Source organism: Castanea sativa, chromosome 1 (assembly GCF_040712315.1).
Source record: "Castanea sativa cultivar Marrone di Chiusa Pesio chromosome 1, ASM4071231v1".
In the NCBI taxonomy this organism is placed as follows: Eukaryota; Viridiplantae; Streptophyta; class Magnoliopsida; order Fagales; family Fagaceae; genus Castanea; species Castanea sativa.
In genome coordinates, this window is record NC_134013.1 from 30,287,067 (window position 1) to 30,302,760 (window position 15,694).

The window sequence follows — 15,694 nt, forward strand, 5'->3', positions numbered from 1 at the left end:
CTTCTCGGCTATGGTGACCTGTGCAACTGGTGCCTTAGCAGTAATACTCGGTTCAGCCACTAACTCCACCCTAATCAACCGAGGTACCATGTTAGCTATTAATGATGCTAGCATCGCTAAGGAATCGGCGTGTCAATTTTGTCTCTAGGCCACTTGTTCAACCTTGACGTTTGAAAAATTACACATGGTTTGCTTTACCAGCCGCAGATATTCCATCATCCGGGGGTCTTTGGCCTCGAAGTTCCCTTGCACCTGGTTAACTATTAGGAGAGAATCAGAGTAAACTTCCACCTCTTTGGTTCCCAAATCCATGACGACTCTCAGTCCGACAAGCAGAGCCTCATACTCGGCCTCATTGTTAGAAGCCCTAAAGCCTAATTTGAACGAGTGCTCTAGTTTTAACCATTTCGGGGTGATGACCACAATTCCAACCCCCACTCCTACCACATTGCATGCACCATCCACAAATACTTTCCATGGCCTGACGCCCACGAGGCAAACAATATCCGTACTTTTTGGCGAGAACTCGACAATGAAGTCTGCAAATACTTGTCCCTTCACCAAGTTCCTCGGCCTGTATCTGATGTCGAAAGAGCCTAGTCGAGTCCCCCACTTAGCTATCCTCCCCGTAAAGTCAGATCTTCTCAACAATGATTGAAGAGGATACTCAGTCAGAACATGGACGGTGTGAGCCTAAAAGTAATGGGGTAATTTTCAGGTGGAATGCACAAGTGCCAGCACCAGTTTCTCCAGTGGTAAATACCTGGTCTCGGCGTCAACAAATGTCTTACTTATGTAATAAACCGGCAGCTGTACACCACTATCCTTCAATAGCATAGCGCTGGCTACATGCTCGGATACCGAGAGGTACATATACAAGTCTTCTCCTGGTTCTAGGGCTGTCAACGTCGGTACCCGTCCAAGATAGTCCTTAAGGTCTTGGAAAGCTCTATCACACTCCTCGTCCCATTGAAACCCCTTCCATTTCTTCAAAAGCTGATAAAATGGTCGGCATCAATCAGCGAACTTGGAAATAAATCGGTTGAGAGCAGCCAACATGCCGGTCAATTTTTGAACCTCTTCCGGATTGCTCGGTGGTTTGAGACGTTTCACGGCTTCAATCTGATCGGGGTTAACTTCGATCCCCCGTTTGGTAATTAAATAACCCAAGAACTTGCAGGACCCCACTCCGAAAGCGCATTTATCGGCATTGAGGCGCAGCTGGTGTCGCCGGAGTATCTCAAACACCTCTTTAAGGTTGTCAATATGTTGCCCTTCCTACTTGCTTTTTATTACCATGTCATCAATGTATACCTCAATCGTACGCCCAATCTTATCCCTAAACATCATCGTCATCATTCGTTGATAAGTGGCTCTCGCGTTCTTCAATCTGAACGGTATCACTAAATAGTGATAGTTAGCATCAAGTGTTATGAATGCAGTTTTCTCCTGATCCTTGGCAGCTAAGGCAATCTGGTAATAACCTTGGAAAGCATCAAGAAAGCTCATTCTCGGGTGCCCATACATAGCGTCCACCAATTGATCAATTTTTGGCATCGGAAACGGATCCTTTGGGCACGCTCGGTTCAGATCAGTGAAATCAACACAAACCCTCCACTTACCGTTCTTCTTCTTCATAACCACTGTGTTTACAAGCCATTCTGGAAAGAAAGTTTCCTTTATGACCCCCGCTTCCTTCAGCTTCCCAACCTCCTGTCTGACGGCTTCCACATGCTCTTTAGCGGACCTTCTCGGTCTTTGTTTCTTAGGAAGGCATAAAGGATCCACATTCAACTTGTGAACTATAAATTCGGGGTCAACCTCGGGCACCTCATATGGACTCCAAGCGAATACATCCACGTTTTGTATAAGAAAAAGCAGTAACTCCACCTTTTCCTCATCACTCAAGCTTGCCCCTATTAGGAAACTCCTTTCACCATCCGGCAGAATTTTTACTTCAACCAGGTCCTCGACAACGTTGATCTTCTCCACTAGGGGCTATTGTGATTGCTACAAGGGAGCCTTTTTGGTTGACTTCATTTATTCGGTTTTTTTGTTAGCCGTGGCTACCAAGCACTGTCTGGCCGCCTGCTGATCACCCCTTATCACTCTAATCCCTTCTTCAGTTCGAAATTTGACTTTTACATGCAGGGTGGATGGCACAGCTCCCATGTTATGAATCCACGGCCTTCCAAGGATTTTCGTGTATGGTGAGAAAGAAGCGACCACTATGAACGTCACAATTACCTCCTTACCTCCCATGCTGATTGGGAGTGAAATCTGCCCTTCTAGAATCACCATATGTCCATCAAATCCCATCAACAATGTATCATACTTAGACAAGTCCTCCTTTTCAATCTGAGCCCCCTGTACAAGTCGGGGTACATTACGTCTGCGCCACATCCCTGATCTATCATTATTCTTTTTACCATGAAGCCCCTTACGCGGGCCATGACTACTAAAGCGTCGTGGTGCGGCTGAGTGGTGCCTTCCAGATCATCATCATCAAACGCTATGGGTAGTTTAGTGTGCCTTAGCTTCTTCCCCAGGGGACACTCGTCTGTGCAACTCTCTGCTGATACCACGGCCAATATGCCCCTCATTGTGGGTGCTTGAAAGCTCTTTGGTACTGCATAGATGACCTCTATTACTCCCAAAGGTGGTGGGAGAGGGTTTCTGCGCAGCCGATCTTCTTGCTCGATATCTTGATTCCTTGTTTCCACTAGAAACTCTTTCAGATGTCCTGCCTTCACCAACTGTTTCAGAGGGTCTTTCAATACTCTGCATTGCTCGGTGTTGTGCCCTTTATCTTTGTGGTAGGTGCAATACAAATTCTGATTCCTCCTTGATGGGTCGCCCCCCATCTTGTTCGGCCTCTTAAAATACGACTCATTTTTTATTCAATCAATGATCCTGTGCACGGGCTCCTTGAAGACAACATTTACTCCCCCAATCGCCGTCCCGGACCCTTGAATCTTCAGATCCTTCCAGGGTCTAGGATGGAAGCCAGTATTTCGAGGATAATTGATGGTTGGGGCCTTCCCCTTAGTTTGCAGCTGGTCATCCTCTAATCGCTTATACTCCTCGATACGCCTCATCAACTACCTCATATCTTCGGGAGGCCTTCTTGTCAATGATTCTCTCAGCCCGGACTTTTCAGACAACCTCATTCGAAAGGTGCTCGCCGCGATCTTTTCATTGCCCCCGCCGATCTCATTTGAAGGGTTTCCCCAGCCCCCATTTTCATCGATAGTAACGCGCCCATGGGCTGCAGAACCCGACTGTAGGTCATAAACCGTATACCAAACTCCTGGATCAATTCCAAAAAACTACGAACCGACCCTTTCTTTAATCCGTTGAACCACCTCAAAGCAGTGGGACTCAGGCTCGAGGGGAAGACCTTACACATTAATACATCGTTATAGGCATGCAAATTCATCATTTGAATATAGTGGCTTACATGTTCCACAGGGTCTGTCTTTCTAGTGTAGGAATTAAACGGCGGCCGCGTGAATCTGCTCGGCATAGGCGCGCTTTCAATGTCTCTCGAGAATGGCGACCGGGCAACTTGGCGTAATGCCCGGCCCATTGCATCCATGGCCACATTTCGAGGTCGCCCCTTATCTGGGGAAGTCGAATCACGGTCCGCATACTCCCGTGATCGATCGCGGTGATGATGAGACCCGGATTGATAGGACCCTGCCGCACGGTGATTCCCTACACTTGCTAACCTTTCTCTTCGCTCCTCGTGGTCCCTTCTTATGCGTCTGCCCCTCGCTTGCAACTCCAAATCCCTCACCGCCCTACGTAGGGGCTCGAGCTCCTGATCTCTCTGCTCAAGCTCCTAGTCTCTTCCGTTGAGGCGGCTGCAGCCTGAAGCGTCAGACATTGTCTGGAGAGTTTGGTATGATCCTTCTTCGGGTCCAGATTCCTCTGCTTCCTCATGTCATCTGTCCTCTTGCCTTTTTTGCCTTATTTCTCGCCAGGTAGACCCCCGCGATGAGCCTCCAGAGCCGCTCTCAACATGACTGCCCAGCCTACTGCCAGACATTCTTCCGTGCGCGCCGAGATAGTACCACAGCTACGTAGGAGATTCCTACAGACGGCGCCAATTGTGCGCACCCAAATATGGCTAATGGGCCTAAAAAGTATTTGGGCTCACAATCTATTTGTATTGTGGGCTTTTCGGATTTCCTACAATGGGTGATGCTATGCTCGGCAACCCCAGCGCCCAAATCTCCCCTGTTTTCACTACCACTCTCCCTCTTTTCCAAGGATGATCACCTTTTCTCCCTAGTCTCTCCTCTCTGGAATTGCCAACCCCCTCAACTGAATCTTCCTTGCCTATTTATAGCCAAAGTTAGTGGAATGACCATAATCATTTTCCTGGTCAGTGGAAAGAGAGGTCCAATACTGTTTCCCCTAAGTGGATGTTTAATTGTGAGTGGGAGAAGGTGACAGTGGCATTGGAACTAGCTCCACTGCTAGACTTGATGCCCAGCAGAGGCATTCCCTAAGCAACAGAAGGAAGGTCCAATACCATTATCCCTAAGTGGATGTTCAATTGTAAGTGGGAGAAGGTGACAGTGGCATTGGAGTTATCTCCACCGCTAGACTTGATGCTCGGCAGAGGCATTCCCTAAGCAACGGAAGAGAGGTCCAATACTATTATCCCTAAGTTGATGTTCAATTGTGAGTGGGAGAAGGTGACAGTGGCATTGGAACTAGCTCCACCGCTGGGAGATTGCTCGGCAGAAACTCCCCATAGGGGATGCCGTTTATTGAGAGTTCCTCCAGCCCCAGTGACGTGCATACTGAGGATGAGGCCCCCATCCTTGCCGCTCATGTCATAAACGCTTTAATCCCTAGTCCTCGGGTTCTTAGACAAGCGTAAAAACTCGCATGGAATGAGCCTGTTGGTTTGATTAGTGTCAGGTCCTTACACGTGGTATTGCCTCCATGGGCCACTATGAGTAAATGGGCTTGAAGGAGGGGGACGCCCGTACAAGATGTTTTAACCTTGTTCAACAATTTAATTTTGTAACTTCTGATTTATTTATTTTATTTCTATAATTTTTACATATTCAATATGATCCTTCTATCTAATTTCATCACATTGTACTATAAGGGATCTTCTTTATTTATTTCATTCCTATAACTTTACATATTCAGTATAATCCTTCTGTCTAATTTCATCACATTGTATTGTTAGGGATCTTGAAAATGACATCAATTGATATTTTTCGGTTTCTTAAATAAATAAAATGAAAAACTACTTCTAAATAGGAATAATTTTTATTTATTTTTTTTTAATCTCACTCTCCCTCTCCTTCCATCCAAACTGGCCATTTGGCCATTAGGTTAACTATCTGTGTGTTTGGGAGTTGAAGCTATAGCAAAGACAGGTATTAGCATTTGACCAAAAAAAAAACATATACTTTGAAATGGATTCAAGACAAAGCACAAGAAATCACATCATGCTGATCCTTTATTATCATTTTCTAGTAAGCTAGCACATCATTTTTTGTCTCTCTTCCATAACTTAGCCACCTCGGCCAGTGATTTAATAAACGACCCATCTTTGCTCAATGCCTTTTCAGCTGCATTCTTTAGCTCTTTCATTTTGTTCCGAAGCGATTTCCCTTCTTCTCCTTCAATTAGGCCTCTCGCGTAGCTTGCAACGTCTTTATGTCCCACCAAGCCCTTATCGTTCACTTTGACCCTAAATGCAACCTTCAGATCATCAGCTAGCAATGTAGCGTTCATCCTTTGCTCCGCATAGAGTGGCCATGCAATCAATGGCACGCCATTGACAATGCTCTCTAGGACTGAGTTCCACCCACAATGACTCAAGAACCCCCCGGTTGAACCATGGCTCAAGACATGTATTTGAGGAGCCCAAGAGGGCACAACTAGCCCCACATCTTTGGTCCTCTCCAAGAACCCTTTGGGAAGAAAATCAAAGGGGCTCTTGATGCTTTGAACGCTAAAGAAACTGGCATTGGCTGCTGTTTCATGTGGGCTCCTAACAACCCAAAGAAATCTTTGCCCACTCATTTCAAGTCCTAAGGCCAATTCATTTACTTGCTCATGTGAAAGAGTCCCACCACTACCAAATGAAACATATAACACAGACCCATTTGGTTGTTTATCCAACCACCTCAAACATTCAGACTCATCAAACCCGCGATCTGAACCGGACTGAACTAGCGGTCCAACGGGGTAAACCGGTGGCTTACCCTCTCCAACTTCATTCAAAGCTTTAAAAGCACCAGGCTCCAAATCCATGAAGCTGTTAACCATAATTCCAGCAGCAAGATGGACTTGTTTGACACTGAATAGCATCCTTTCGTAGGCCACATTCTTTCTATCTTGCATTGGGTCTGGTAAATCACTCCCATGGATTGGCACACATCCAGATAATTTCACCGGTTCAGGCAAGTCTCTGTACTCACAAGAAAACCTTTCATCAAGCTCTGGTATGTAAAAGCCTAACAACAATGACATCGCGTTTACAGTGAAAAAAATGTAAGACGAAACACCGAATTCTTCAGCTACATCAAGAACATCGAAACCAAATACATCAACTACGAAGGCCACTAGCCGAGTTGAGTCAGCTAAGACCTTGATTGAGTCTCGTAGAGCAGGGAGGGACCGTGTGAGACTGAGTGCAATACGAGTCTCGATTTTAACATCCTCGGAGAGGTCATCAAAGTTCACAGGAGGAAGAAAGATGGAGGATATGGAATCGGGAAGGGACTCAAGGACAGCTTTTTGAGGTTTCATGGATGACCCATCATCAGTGGTAATGATGAAGGTGACAAAGAAATCGTGGTGCAGGACGAGTCGCTTGGCGAGCTCAACGAGTGGGATTAGGTGACCCATCCCTGGACTGGGCACAATTGCTACATGGTTGTGGGGTGAACTCTGTTGAGTGTGTTCCATGCTAAATTGTAGATGGAGCTCAATTGTGACTTATTGGCTCTGAAACTGTGATCATTTGATGTGAGGAAGCGAAGGTGAAGGTCACCAACCTAAAATAGTGTGCTTACGATTACGAATTACGAGGAAGAGATAGACTTTTTGAGCTCGAGTTAATGTTCAGTTGTTTGTAGATTGGTTTGATTTACAGACGTGTGAAGGAGATACATCTCCACTTGTTTTTCCAAAGAAACCTGTGTTGTGATCGTATTGGCCTCTCCGTTGTTGTGACATTTATCATTTATGCATTGCCGCGTGGTGATTACTTGTCTCGAGGACTAAGTTTCAACTAATTGGGCAAATTACCATCTGCACCTATGGTGCGGTTGTCAATTCATAAATATGAATACTTGTGAAATGTGAGGATAAGAGCCGGGTTTAAGTTTTCAAGAGAAAGTTTTATATATATATATATATATACACTTAGATTAGGTTACAGTAGAAATTCTATCTTGTATAAAAAATAATAATTTGGCAAATTAAGGGCTGTTTGACATTATTGTTTAAATAAAAGGTTTCAATGTTTAAATAACAATAACACTTTTGACACGTATTTCTATAACACTCAAACACATTTTTTTTTTTTAACATTTAAACATGTATTTTAAAAACACTGAAAATTGAACAATAATATTTAAACATTGTTACCTAAGTCGCTAACTTACTCATTTGTAGTTTGGCTAAAATATAAGTTGCTAACTTGTGGTTTTGAAATTTGACACTTTACCCGCATGAGGTTAGCTTAGTTAAATTTCTTTAATCCACATTTGTTAAAAACATGATTAAATATGTAATTTTTGCTCTGCTCTTATATCTTTCTCCTCCAAAAACATAAAAAACATAAAAATACATGATCAAATAAGATCAAAAAGAATCAAGCAGAACACTTTGCATCATGGGATTTCAAACCACAGGTAGGCAACTTAAATTTCAGTCAAACTTCAGGTAGGTAAAGTATCAAATTTAAAACCATAGGTAGATAACTTAAATTTTAACCAAATTACAAGTGGGTAAGTTGTAATCTTCCCCAAATAATATTTTTTTAAAAATTGTTTAAGTTATATCATCAATTTAAACAATGGTGGGATCATAACTTTTTTGTTACAATTTGTTAAAAATAGTCTTGTTATTGCCTTATTGGCAATTTTAGTTTTATATACGTACCAACTATATATATACCAATTATTATTATTATTATTATTATTATTATTATTATTATTATTATTATTATTATTATTATTATTGTAAGGATAAAGGGTCTACAAATGGATACTGGGCTGTGGGCTGTGTCTGAGGACATCAAGGAGTTCGAGGACAAGTAGCTACTAATGAGGGCATACAAGTCAGTAGTCCGTGGAAGAAGTCTGGTCATAAGTGATTGTGAGTGTATTCCAAGGAGGAACACCTCCTCGATTAAGTAGAGTAGAGGTCAAAAGCCCGATCTCTCGTTAAGAACAAGGCACCAAACGATCTTGTTGGTAAGCATAAGTATCAAATAGGGATATGACCAAGGAAATGTGAGAAATATCTAAGAGGAAAGCTGCTACCATTGCATTGAATGTTCTACAGCTAACTCTATGGCCGCATTAATGTAGAGGTAATACTTGAACAGTAATCTCCAGCCTTACAGCTACCCATGAAGACTTCAAGAATTGGCTGATGAGACAAGTATCAAAGTCAGCAATTTGATCTACACGTGGACAATTGAGATGAAGTGAGGAAGGGGAATATAAAGAAGGAAATCCCCATTACAAGGGATTATGAGAGAATCTGTAGAAAAACTATTGTACATTGAAGAACAGTAATTGTGTTTAAGCCTAAGAGAGATATATAAGAATAACTATCCTCGGGCATTGCCCAAGGAGGAATTTCTTTGCACCAAACTGTTTGTTCATGCTTTCAAATATCATTCAGCTTACTATGATAACTGTCCAACTCATTGGAGTTAAGTTTCTAGCTCACTCTTTACAAATTTATTGTTTTTGGCTCTTTGAGCCTGAGTCCTTTTCACTTTTGGGCTTTGAATTCAAAACTTGGTCTTATAATTATTATTATTATTATTATTATTATTATTATTATTTGATACAAGACAGAATTCTACTCTAACCTAATTTATGTATATGTGTCTGAAATTTTCTTCTGGAGACTTTGACCTTAGCCCTTGCCCCCTCTCATACTCTACAAATACTTATACTTTTGGAGTAATCATCACACCAAAAATGTGCGATAATATATATACCAATTATAACTGATCACATAAAATGTGAAACATTGTGTCAAACTCATGTGATCAGTGCCATAATAACGTTTTGGAACAAATTGATTAAGATCTCTATAGAAAAAATTTTAAAATATTGAAAAGCAAGATATACGTGAAGAATCTACTTTCTAGTTAATTTACAGATGAGGGACAGTTTAAACTTTATAGTTAATTTACCGATGACGGACAGTTTAAATCTACTTTAATATGTTAAATCTACTATATTAGCATCGCTCCCTACACATTTTGATCACCTAGTCACTATGTTGATGTTCAAGTATGATACTCTTAAATTTTAGTCAAAGTAAATGTTTAAGTCAAGATGTAATTGGTTCCATGAAAGACTGACTCTTAAATGAGATTGGACCAAGAATGTGTTCTTCCGCTATTAAACCTCTAATTAATTAAAAAGATGATATTATTCACTTGGAATTGTCTAATGCTTGCATATCCACTATAATAAGAACTACCAACCAATAGAACTCTACCTTTTAATTAAATTTTAATTAATCTTATTAGAAACAATCAAAATTAACCTTAACGAATATCATGAAAGTATGTTTATGGTAAAATCATGATCGATCAATCAAATTTAAGCATTTATAAAAACAATGATTCTAGAAATGTATTGAACACAAAATATAAAAAGACCAATTTATCCCTAGATGCTTTATGGCCACTTAGAATTTGTACATTTGGACCAAGGTCAGTTTTAAAAAATTTCACTGATGCCAAACAAAAAAATTTACCCCAAACACAAAAACAGTGAAAAATAATGAAAATAAAGGGTTGCAAGATGGGTGTCTATACCGATCAATTCTAAATTTACATGTGTCATTGAATTAATTAAATGAAATACCAATGAGAAAATTAAATGGTGTTGTGTGTCATCTAAATTATAACATTAAATCAATAATTTTTATTTTATTTTAAGAAGGAACATCACATTGATAAATTAAAAAATGTGATATGTCCCTTGCAACAACATAATAAAGATATTATAAGGTCACAATTTGCACCTAAGCTCAATAGTAGAGAAGGGCCAAAGAGCCCAATACAATAAATTTGTAAAGAGTGGGTTCTAAATCTAATTGTTTGTGGGCTTAGTTAATAACGGTAATGACTCCGGATCATAAAACAATTGTGATTGACAAGTTTATATGATGAAAAACCGTCATCGGACCCAAGCCGAGGAGCTAGATCTTAGCCTTCTTTCTTCTTTAAAGGAAGATCAAAAAATATTTAGTCTACAGTGTTTTCTTTCTTTTCTCTCCGATCCCTCTTTTCGGAATGTCTCCTGCCCCTTTTATATCATCTTTCTTTCTCTCTACTTCCTCCATGTAGGGATCAAATTACTTGTTTGGATACTTGTCCCATCAACCCCTCCTTGAAGTCTTTGGTAATAGCTGTAAGGCTGAACTTTAATGCTCAGACATCACTTCCCCATTAATGCGGCCAGAGGTTTAGTTGCAGAGCAATTAGTGCAGTGGTAGCGGCTTTATCTTGGATATTTCATAACCCTTCTTCCTATCCTGTACATCCACCATGCATATCTTTACTTATAGGATCTCCTAGAACATCGCTTTTGGACGTTGGGTAACACTTTCCTACCTCGACTTTATTTAGCCTCGGACGGACTCCTCCTCGGACCAACTTCCGGGATGACCTTGATCAGTCTTTGCCTCTTGGGTTGATATTCCCCCATCCTTGAACCATTTAATTTTCTCGGATTAGGCCTCTGGCTCAATACATACTCTTGGGCCCATTAACCCTACAATAGCCCCTCGAGATTCTCATTTATGCCATCTTGGGAGGAAAAGAGGATCTTCATATCTATCATTGTTATTTTGTATTCGTCATACATTATCCTTAACAGTGAAGGTGTCTCTTAAACTACCCATTATACATTCTTGACGCTTCTCCATGCGAGACACTCCCTCATTAAATTTCTACAGCTTTTTGTCCCCCACAACTACAATGTGATGCAAATCCAACGGCTGAGAATTGTGTAGGAACACAGGAGGAATTTTCCCGCTTGTAAACCTTCTTTGATATAAATATCATCTTATCAAATCATCTTTCTCACTTCAACATTCATACAACGAACCTGCAAAATTTCACAGTCTACACGTGCCCTCACAGGTACCAAGAATTAATCTGAGGAGGTTTTTCTTCTTAGTGTAAGTCTTCATAAACTTCTTCACTCATTCTCTTTTCGTATACTTTTCACTCTTCTGTGTGTCTTTCTCTTTGGCTCACTTTGCCCTTTCTTTATTTTTCTATACCTTTAACCCTCTCTTAAAAATGAGTAGATTTGCCTCCTTAGTAGATTCCGAGGAAAAAATAGAACAGTTTAAAACCTTGTATAAGATTCCACCAGGGGTATCCATTAGGTACCGTGAGGAAGGAGAGTGGCATGAGAAAAGGCAGGAGGGAGAAGTAGGAATCCCAATGATCACCTTTATAGAGGGGAGAATGAGAATCCCAATGGGCACAATTACTAGAGACTACCTTAGGGCTCACCGGTTAGCTCCTACCCAGTGTGTCCTAAACGTGTTTAGAATATTAGGTTGTATAGATGCACTTAACAAAAGGATGGGTTTAGAACTTACCCATCACGGCATTAATTGGATCTACAACCTTTACCACCTAAAAGGGCAAGGGTACTACCTAAAGTCCAGGTATCCCGAGGTCAGGCTTATCTAATGCCTCCCCGATTCCAACAAAGGCCTGAACAAGGATTTTCTGATCGTGTCTAGGAGTGGCACGATGGCCTACCTTGTGCGACAAGAGAAGGGATACCAGGTGGGGTTCTAGGTTTAAGTCAGTCATTCCAGAGTCACCCTTTACTCTTTATTTCCTTCTTATGTTTGTACTTACAACATTCCTTTGATTAACATTGTTTTTCGTTAATGATTTGCAGATAGGCACGCCGCCATTCCGAATTTCAGTCTTGTCAACAAAGCAAGTTTGGACAAAATCTTGAAAGTCAAGATATATGTTCATAGCGACGGTCAACTTAGAGCGGCGCATTTGATCCTTGGATATACCCCTATATCCCAAACCTTTCAAGCGCCGAAGTATGTCATAAAGGCTAGCAACCCCCACCTGCACCGTATAAGTGTTGCTATCGAAGGTTTCCTTCTTCCCGAGGGCATTCCTATCCCTGGAGGTATTCTAATCACACAGCCCATACCAGAAGGCATCCCTACAGTACCTCTTCCACCCTAACGTAAAACTGGTGATGTAACCTCCTCCCAACCCATTATCAAGGAAGAGGAAGAAATCATTGAAGTCTTAGATTTCAAGGATGAATTTGATGTTTTCAACCAACCTACCCCCCTCGGAAGTCCGGCTGGTGACCTTGGCACTTCATCTGAAGATCCAGCACATACTTTGCAAGAAGGAATCACTATCTCGAATACAATGCTGATTGAACGCAAGCCCCGTAAGAGCCTCTGAGACCTAATGGAGGAACTTCAGACGAATGGTCAAGAAACAAGTAAGACGGCCCAAACCAAATCTCCTTCTCCCAAGGGACAAGAACAAGGGAAGTCTAAACAATCCAAGCTTCCCTCTCTTCCATCCACTCAGCCCCAACATACTGACCGGGCTGATCTCAAGAGGAAAAGGGATCAGCCTAAGGGTAAAGACGTGGTAGAGGGGGGGAAAATCTTCCTCCCAGGGAAGTAGAGCCACAAAGAGGGGCTAAACAACCCCGTACATTTCAAACGGCCTTGGAGAGGAGGGCCAAGGTTAAAATCCCTACATCTGCTTCGGTTTGGGCTCCAGCCATGATCCTAGATGATCATGCTGTCATTGCCGATGCCTTCATCAGAAGTTCTGACTCAGGAACAGCTGCCTACATGGCTGACGCATTAGAGCAAGCTCTTTTGCTGCCTGAGGATATGGCTAAACTAAGGCAAATAAGGAAGCAAGAAGTTTTCATGACTCTGAAGAAGGAACTTGCCATGGTAAGATTCCCATCCAACTTTCCTCTAACTTTTACTCATCATATTTTTATACTTAGTTTTTCTGATTTGACAATGCCCCTTTGTTCCTTTCTATTATTGTGAATAGGCCGTCCAATCTACTCATAAGGCTGAGGAGATATTATTAGCTCACACAGAGTAATGAAAGATGAGCAGGCCAAGCGCATCAATGCCCAGAAGACCTTTAAGTTGGTAGAGAAGAAGCTACAAGAGTTCATTGCCCAGCTGAACAAGGCAGAAAGCGATAAAAAGAGCACCGAGGCAGCTCTAAAAGTAACTAAGAGGTAGGCCGAGACCCAACGGCTACAGCTTCGCCAGGTCAACGAGGATTATACTGCGGTAAAAAAGTTGATAGAAGACATCCAAAAGAGTTTGAGGGAGTCTGGGAAGGCCAAAGAGGAAGCTAATAAAGCCAAAGAAGAAGCAATAAAAGCTAAGGAAGAAGCTGAGAACGCAAGGGATAAGGCCGAGCAGGATGGATATGAGGCCGGTGTGGCTGAGATTGAGGAAAACTTCAGGTCAGAGGTCTTGGAAATATGTAGGTATTACTGCCTCCAAATGTGGAATGAGGCACTTACCTAGGCTAGGATTGATGCCTCTTTTGCCCTTTGGAAGACAGAAAATGTCTACTGCCCTCCAGCTATCCGAGCTTCTACCCCATTTGTCCCTAAGGCTGATGCTGTCTCCCAAGGAGCAGATGCTGGAAAGGACGGCTCAGTTGAAGCCCTTCCTTCCACTAGACCTCGGTCCGAGGAGGTAAAGTAACTTGAAGCCATCGAGCAACAAACTGAAACACTTGAGGAGGTGGCCCATGATGGTGCTCAACCCCCTATTGCCCCTAAAGAGCCTGCTATGGAGAAGGGAACTACCCAGACAATATAAATTATCTTGGCGACCCTCCCCATCACCACCAAGGAGGATCCAAAGGGCAAAGGGCTTGCTTCTGACACCATGGCTCCTATCAAGCCTTCAAAAACTTCCAAGGGCAACTTTGTGATAAAGACAAAGCCATGACTTGTCCTTGTTTGCTTTTCCTTTTAGCTTTAGTAGTTTTTTTTTTTTTTTATATAAAAAAAAATGTAATTGTCTATTTTGTAAGTAAATTTTCTTTTTGAAAGACTTTAAATTATGAAAATTCCAAGTTTTTTCCTTTATGTGTATGACGTTTGTATCTTTTCCTTGTACAACTTCTATTTTGCTTAATGCATAATTAGTAGGACAATGACATATGCCTAGCTTTGTCATCTGCATAAGTGATAATTCCTTTCTAATGAATCAAAAGTTAGTTAATCAAACAAATCTAGCAAAACACCATTATAACTGCAAAGTCTATATATCACAACAGAACAATCATTCACATCATTTCCAATATAACTTAATGATCTTAAGGAAGTAATCAGACATGGACCAAGTAACAAATATGTTGATATACTTACAAATGCTTTAAGTGATGCTCATGAACTCCCATCTTTTTAGATTATTGTCTTGGGAGTCTCCAAGATATGCGATCAAAAGAGCTAAACATAATCAAGATCAGCCTTAAGTGTCAACTGACCCAGAGTGGATGATCCAAGGAACCAGGGGAATCTGTTTGACACTTAGGAAAATAACTTACAGAGTTAATTTACTCGAAGTTGATGGTTTGAGGAACCAGGAATAACTAAGGTTTTGTTTAATACTTAGAAAAATGTTGTGAAATATCAATTTACCCAAAGTATGTGGTCTGAGGAGCCAGGCATAGCCAATGTTCTATTTGATATTTAAAGAAAGTAACTTACAATGTTAATTTACTCAAAGTAGATCGTCCGAGGAACCATACATAAATAAGGTTCTGTTTAACACTTAGAAAAATGTTGTGAAATATTAATTTACCCAAGGTATGTGGTCTGAGGAGCCAGGCATAGCCAAGGTTCTGTTTAATATTTAAAGAAAATCAGAATATTATAAATGACATGCGATAGGAAGGATTTTTATTAATAATAATATCTTTTTAGGTTATTTACATTCCATGGGCGTGGTACAACTTTTTCATCTAAGTCCTCCAGATGATAAGCCTCTATCCCTGCTACCGTGGTAATACGATATGGCCCTTCTCAATTGGGCCGTAATTTTCCCCATGATGGATTTTTTGCAGTTCCTTAATACCAAGTCTCCAGGTACAAGTGGTCTCAACTTCACGTTTGAATCATTTCCTTGTTTGAGCTTGTGTTGGTAGTACGCTAATTGAACCATTGCATTTTCCCTCTGTTCTTCAATCAAATCTAGACTCCTTTCTAACAAGCCATCATTGTTACTAGGGTGAAAGAGCTCGTCCTCAATGTAGGTAACCCCGTCTCAAGAGGGATTACAGCTTTGGCTCCATAAGTCATAGAGAAAGGGGTTTCTCCAGTGGACCTCCAAGGAGTAGTACTATACGTCCATAAAACGTGTGGTAATTCTTCTACCCATTTTCCTTTTGCTT

At 41.3% G+C, this 15,694-nt stretch overlaps 1 protein-coding gene across 1 annotated transcript; it reads right to left on the reverse strand.

Moving 5' to 3' along the window:
* Nucleotides 1-5,517: 5,517 nt before the first annotated feature.
* On the reverse strand, nt 5,518-6,945 carry LOC142629895 (hydroquinone glucosyltransferase-like). Its single transcript, XM_075803972.1, has one exon. It carries the CDS (start codon nt 6,943-6,945, stop codon nt 5,518-5,520), a length of 1,428 nt encoding a protein of 475 aa, XP_075660087.1.
* Between the last annotated feature and the right edge of the window lie 8,749 nt (nt 6,946-15,694).

What these genes read in the sequence shown, in the direction of transcription:
- LOC142629895 (XM_075803972.1), bottom strand. Translation starts at nt 6,945, where the DNA reads ATGGAACACACTCAACAGAGTTCACCCCACAACCATGTAGCAATTGTG.